At 27.8% G+C, this 7,372-nt stretch overlaps 1 protein-coding gene across 1 annotated transcript; it reads right to left on the reverse strand.

Moving 5' to 3' along the window:
• Window positions 1-4,880: 4,880 nt before the first annotated feature.
• On the reverse strand, window positions 4,881-5,939 carry LOC148238517 (uncharacterized). The gene is made up of 2 exons (XM_088185493.1): window positions 5,786-5,939; window positions 4,881-5,714 (listed from the first exon to the last, which is right to left on the reverse strand). The coding sequence occupies exons 1-2, from the start codon at window positions 5,828-5,830 to the stop codon at window positions 5,040-5,042; spliced, it is 720 nt and encodes a 239-aa protein (XP_088041619.1). The 5' UTR covers window positions 5,831-5,939; the 3' UTR covers window positions 4,881-5,039.
• Window positions 5,940-7,372: the final 1,433 nt, after the last annotated feature.

Below are 7,372 nucleotides of genomic sequence, written 5' to 3' on the forward strand. Positions count from 1 at the left end.
AATTGTTTACAAAAGGAAACCTTATCTACGCCATATCCATTTTATCCATTTCCACAAATTTATTATTAATTAATTAAACATCTCAAATGGTATTTAGATTAATTTTAAATACATATTTTAAGAAATAAATCAAAAAATTATTTATAGACTCCATCTGTGTTTTATCATTCGTATTTAATGTTTATTTTTTATACAATTTTAAATTAAATAAAGACAATCAGAATTATTTAATATTTAAAAATTCCCTACTTACATGTAATTAAAATGAACCTGATCCTGAATTTAATAGCATATATAAAAATGTTTAAAGTAAATTGAAGAAGATATAGCAATGACATAAAAAAGAGATAATATTTGCTCATTTAAAAAGTCATGACTTTTCGTGACGAATGTTCTTTGTGGTTAAAAATTATATGTATACAATATATACATAATTACCATCCCACAGAAATACAGGTCTTAAAAACAAAATTTCTGATTAATTTATAACTAATATGGATTCTTAAAAAAACAGCCAAGGGGTTTAAAAAATATTTCCTTAACCTTTTTACTATTTTTTATTTTAGATATAGGTACAATAGCAGCAATCTTCAAATTTTCAGATATTTCTCCTTCGGAGAGTGCTTTATTTATTAAATAATGTAATTTGGTTCCTATTATTTCCCAAGTTTCTTTAATTACATTTACATCTAATTCATCAGTACTGGTGCCTTTTCTTAATTTATATATTATGTTATGAATTTCTTCTAATGATACTGATTTAAATTTACCAAATTTTACATGCAATGCATCATTATTATATTGTACTAAATTACTAAACTTAGGTATAGAATTCACAATTTCTTCTATTCTATCAATATAGTATGTATTCATTTTTTCTGCTATTATATGTGGATCTTGATATATATTTCCATAAATTTCCATATTTATTATGTCGTTTATCTAAGTTTGTTTAATATTTTTTTTTATTTTTTCCACATCTTATTTGGATCACTTTTTTATTTTATTAATCAACTTTTCATACCATTTATTTTTAATGCTTTGACTCGCATAACTTAAAATGAAACAATTTATGCTCAATTTTATACTTTTTAAATCGTATCGCTTTGTATGAACGGTCTATAATAATACACGTAAACAAAAGAAATATAATTAATTATAATAATACAAATTGTATTTGCTCCGATTGATTTTGAACCGCCGATAATGCATTCTGTTGTTTCGACCAATGAAAAATAAGCATTCAAATATAAAACAAAATGGCCGACATCAACATGACAACAGTTTCAATAATTTTGTGTGCGCGACAGTTATTTTCGTTTTGCTACGCCACAATAATTTTCAAGTGCATTGTTCGATTTGATTGAATACAAATATTCGGATTGCAAATTAACTAAGTGTGTTATAACTATGAAAATTAAATATATACATAATGTGTGTGAGGGTTAAAAGAAATTTTGAATTGCGTCGACGGGCTTCCGAGGATGAAAAGTGAGTTTTTCTTTTTACAATACATAAACATTATCATTGCTTCCGATGCACATATACGTTACATTTGACTGAATATAATTACTCGAATTGCAAATAAACCAGATACGTCTTAAACGTGAACATGTAATATATACTAAGTATGTATGCAGATTGAGGTTAATGTTGATCAAACCATATAAATGCTAATAAAACGTATTTTTTTATCTATTGCTATTTGGGGATACTATCTTTCACGACAGTCGCGCGACGGTTATTTATCTGGAGAAGTTTGGTTCCATTTTTGCGTATTTTATTGTTCGCTCGCGTCATCTCATGGCTTCTAAAAAAATAAACCATAATTAAAATCTAAACACAATACTTACATAGAAATTTGGCGAGGATGAAAATATTTAAACTTTTAAATTATTTTTATATTTGTTCTAAAACGTCAGTCATGGGCTCTTGACTATTTGATTTTTACGTTTTTTGTGCCATATAGTAATAATATTTAGGGTAGTGAGTGAGTTGTTGTATACATCAAGGAATATAAACAAAATAAATTAAAACCATTATTGCAGCAAAAAAATTAACATTGGATATCCATAAGACCTAAAGATTTCAGAGAAATAAATCTTTAAGATTACCAAGGGATATTAATCTAAACTCTAAACAAGTATGGACATGTGAGACGGTTAAAGTGACCTCTTCAAACGATCAATGATAACCTTATGATATTCCAGAAGCAGCATGCTTGTATCTTTGGATCAGTATATTTTAAATAATATTATTGTAAACTGATAATTCAGACAATAATCGTCTAGATTAATACATAATTAATAGTATCGTTGATTTTTATCTCCATGGCATTGATTTACCATAAGATAAAATTCTCAACCGAATTATTGTTTGTTATATCTACACCTGAATAAAGGCATGTGAAGATGGAATACGAAACGATTGATGGAATTATTATGTGGAACTCCTTCGTACCGTTGAAGGATGCGAGTCACGTTTGACCCTGTTCCTCGGCCGTATACCTACCTTGAATCCTTTGAAAATAATGCACCAGGGGCGATAAACGCTCGGCTCACGTGCCACTTTTACACTCTGCGATAATCGGTAATGACCGACCTTTCACGCACACTAACAAAGTAAATCAACACTGTAGACTGGCAGAGTAAATAAAAATAAGTAAGAAAGTGTGGTGAGTGAAACAGTATATGCCAATTGGAGACTCATATTTTTTTATAAAATTTAAAATTGTATGTTTTAAAATACACTTAAAAAATATAAATATTTTATTGTATTTAAAAAGAAGAGTGTCAAAGAATATTTGCAATTGGCTCGGAAAGATCTTCATCTGCGATAGCTGCCTCAAACCACCATTATAAAACATACGACATTTTGTTACACAACAGATACGTGGTTAGAGACGCAGAAGATAGACTAAGAGACGCCACAGACGTGAGAACATATCACGACAACTTCAGCCGCCCTACCAAAATCACAGCTGATAATAATACAACTCGACACGCCAACGAAAACACTGACTACCAAGACCTGCAGCGGTATTTACATTTCTTTATTATTTTTTTCATATTAAAACTGGTCTTGTTTATGACTAACAATTAATTTTACTGTATGTTTAATATTTTATATTTTTATACACTATGTTTACCCATTGGGGTCCAAAAATTTTCTGTTTTATACTACACTGCTTTTTTTTATTAAATCAGCGATGCGATGCACCTGATCGATTGTAGAATATGAATTTCGGAACCCAAACTGATTGTCAGCAATTGCTTTTTTCTTTTCTATTGTGGGTTTCATTATTTTTAAGAGGAATTTCTAGAATACTTTAGATATTATTGGTAGCAATTATATAGGTCTGTACGATTTCATTTCTTTTAATGGTTTTTATGGCTTAGGAATCATTATTACTTCTGTTATTTTCCAGGCTTTAGACACATGTTTTAATCTTAACACTGCGTTAATTAAATATGTTAGTTTAACTATTGTCTTTTATGGAAACTTCTTCATAATTTTGCCAGTTATTAAGTCAAATCCCGGTGCTTTTTAAAATTAATATTACTTCTGTTGGTGTAATATATTTTATTTTTTCGTTTTCATGATTTTCTATATCACTTCCTATGTCGTTGTCTTCAAATATGTGTGATATTTTATATATACATATATATATTTATAAAATATTATGCTCTTAGTTTTTCCGGCGTCTACTTGGCTGTAAAGTATTTTACTTTAAATTATCACAACATCTTTCAAATTATTATAAACTGAATTTAGGGAAAATGTTAAAATTGTAAATATGACTTTTAAATATACATATTTCTCAGATTAAAATACTTTTTGATTGTAGCTTATTTTTTTTTTAATAAATATTTCACAGCGATTAACTATTGCATCAAAGTTTTTCATTTTGTTGATTTATTAAAAATAACTCTTAGAAGTAATAATTTCGTCTGGATTAAAAATATATCGTAATTTATATTGAACAATTTTGGTTTCATGTAAATGATTTATTTTTCAACTTGGTAATAAGTTATTATTAACAGCCAAGTTACATACATGAATTTTTTTACATCGCGATAAATCGTTTTTAATTTTTTTTGTAAATATGTATTTCTTTTTTAGCCGCTAACAGTTCTCAATAGCACTAAAAAATTCAGATACGAAAAGTTTACTTTCTTTAATTATGTACTTTATGTTCGGACATAATTTTTTTTAATAAAATAGCAAAAATATATTTTATAAATCACATCACAATTTTATTTTTAAAAATGGTTAAAAAAGGCTATTTTTAAATACTTCGCGTAAATACACAAAAATAGGTCCTAGTATCTTAAATTAATTAAATACATATTTAGGATTGCTTCATTGCAAATTTTCTCTAAACATTTATCAATTTTAAATATATGTATGCTTCGAAAACATAGCAATGATATTATTAAAAATCTAAATTATATTTATAATAACATTGTTTTACTTTAGTTATGTATAATATTTTTTAGTTAAGTAAGTTTATATTAATCAATAATAATAAAAAAAATACAATTTACTTTATTTTTCAAGTGGGTGTAAAACATTTATTTGATTAATAATAATACACATATGTTTTTATAGCAATTGAAAAAATATTATGTTGTATAATACCATATTATTTTACTTTGAATATTAGCAGTAAATCAATCATTTTTTTTAACGGATGTGATGTGATAATACTACCATAAAAAACCTCGTTCTAATTATTTTATTATGCGTATAATAAAGTACAAGTTTTCAGACTCGACAGTTATCTTTATTAACTCTCACTAACGGTGTCTCATTTAATATATTCCATGTGAAAAAACCCATTAAGTACCAACGAGACAAAAATAATTAAAACACAACAATCACTGTGACACTTTATATTATAATTAATATGTACATCATTTGCACAATAAAAAATAGTGCGCGTTTAAATCGACACGATAAGTTATTCACGACGAATCCAATCTTAGACTTCCTTGTTATGAACGATCTTGAATAGTTCCTTGTTCCATATTTAGGTTCTATGACGCTTTTGGCTGAAATATGGCGTTGATAGCACCCCAAGCTAGAGTAAAAGCTGAAGCTACATATTCCAAAATAAACACAAAACCATTTTCTGTCATGCGGCTACCGCCATTGTTCGTCTTATCTGAATCTTCTTTAAAATCATCGTCTTCATCATCTTCAGATTCAGATCCTTCACTATCAGCTTTGCCTTCAATCTCATTTTCTTTAGAATCTGGTGTTTCAATATTTTCTTTTTCCAAATCTGGTGATAACATGATCCTTTCAGGTCTTCTTCCTTCGCTCATCGGTTTGATTTTAAAGCTAGGATTAGTTTCGATCAAGTTAGGATCTAAATCTTCTTTCCTCTCTTGTGAATCCAATTCAGTTGAATTATTAAATTCCGAAGAATCTTCCAACATTTCTAAAGCATTTTCTGGCTTCTTAGTTGTTGATACAATTTTGCTCGTTTGTTGAGCAGTAAACGTCTGCCCGAACGGAGATCTAATTCCATCATATACACCTTTAACCAGTCTGAGATAAACGCTCGGCGTTCTTACCGTATCGTTTTCAGATGTCGAAGGAGAAGAAGTCGTATAAACGCTTATATTCTCAGAATCCTCTTCTGCTATCTTGGCGGAGGCGAAGGGGTTAGATAAAAAGAATGGCATGCAAAACGATGTTTGAAATATCTGAAATGTTTTATATAAATTATAAAATTATCAGCATATTGATTTTAAATATTATAAAAATAAAAACTCACAATTCCAAATAAAATAAAATATCTTAAATAACTCAATCGATCCATCGTGATTAATGTATTTTATACAAACTTTTTAGATATCTATTGAATACAGTACTAATATATAAACGTGTGTATCGCGGAACAGATGGACGCAATACAAAGGCGACTCATCATTTACATCGGATATAAACCAAACTTTTAACAACTTCTACAGAGGTATTCAACCGTTGCAAAAAAAAACACTACTTAATTGCCCAAATAATCTTATACGAACTCTGTTTTTTAATATAAACGTATTATAATAACATACTTTGCTGTGTTTAAATATTTCTGTGTTAAGAATTATCAGTTTTTTTTAATATTAATTTTAGCACACAGAGGAAAATTTTAAATTTAGAATTTAATCATTTAGATGCTAAAAGTGTAAAATCCCTTTGTAACGAATACCGAAATAACGAAATTTCCAGTATAACGAATCTTCAATTCGTCCCCGAAAAACTTTCATACAAATTGTTTTCATTGTAACGAAGACTGATCTCAGTATAACGAAATATTTTGATCCGAATTTAAGAATGATGTTACAACTTGACGCAATATTTCTCCGAATTCAGTTCGTGTTTGACTAGGCTTGTGCTGGGTGTGTTCACAAGCGACATTAAATGTGTTTCGCCGACCCTCAAACTTTTTTTAACAAATTTTATTGTGTTCAAATTTCATTACAGTATCATTAAAAATGGACAAAAAACGATCTGTCAATCTTGTAAGAGGCTATTTTGATGCTGTAGTAATATGGTAATTAAAATAAAATAAAAATATATTATCCTTCTTACATTCAATATAACGAATTTTCAGTATAACGAAATTTTTTCTTCGGTCTCGTGAGCTTCGCAATACTGAGATTTCACTGTACTACTTTTTATCTAAAATGAAATGTAAATTAAGTATTGAATCAATAAACACATATTCTACACCCAATATAAATATGTTTATATTTTTATGACATTTTAAATAATTTTATAAGAAACTTTATTTTATAGTTATTTATTTATTTATCAGCTCATACTATTCAATTTTCAAGCAATACATATTTTATTATCATGTGTAATATGAAGTTTCTTTATAAATCAGGATTAGACTAGACTGCAAATGCAAAGATTCAGAGGATGCTAACTATTATATATCTAAATTTTTTATCCCCTGGATAAACTACAGCTTAAATAATAAATTCGTATCACGTTTTGGATGTTGCAATAATGTTCAATAACAATAAGAACGTACTGTGCCAAAGCAACCTTCAATAATATTGAATATTTCGTAACACCGTGATTATAAACAATGTTTTGTTTTAAGAAAATCGGCCATTTTCGTTGTTTCGCATTCATGTAAACTTAAAAAAAGTAAACTGTTATCATTCACCTTACCTTGAATGGTAATCTGCTAAGTAATACTCGTTTTTTTACATGAATTAATAAACACGTTTTATATTTATACATAATATTTCACGAAATTAGGCAAATATTACTGTAACATAATCCAACTTTCATCAAATTTAAAGGTGATAAGTGTAATGCCTTGGCATATGAAAAACTAATTCAGTTAATTAAA

This window comes from Plectrocnemia conspersa, unplaced genomic scaffold, assembly GCF_051122295.1.
Source record: "Plectrocnemia conspersa isolate PC_06_02 unplaced genomic scaffold, ASM5112229v1 ptg000001l, whole genome shotgun sequence".
In the NCBI taxonomy this organism is placed as follows: domain Eukaryota; kingdom Metazoa; phylum Arthropoda; class Insecta; order Trichoptera; family Polycentropodidae; genus Plectrocnemia; species Plectrocnemia conspersa.

Excerpts from the sequence above, each read along its gene's own strand:
- LOC148238517 (XM_088185493.1), bottom strand. The coding sequence starts at position 5,830 with ATGGATCGATTGAGTTATTTAAGATATTTTATTTTATTTGGAATT. Across the intron at positions 5,715-5,785 it reads ATTTTATTTTATTTGGAATT|ATATTTCAAACATCGTTTTG; the intron begins GTGAGTTTTTAT and ends AAAACATTTCAG.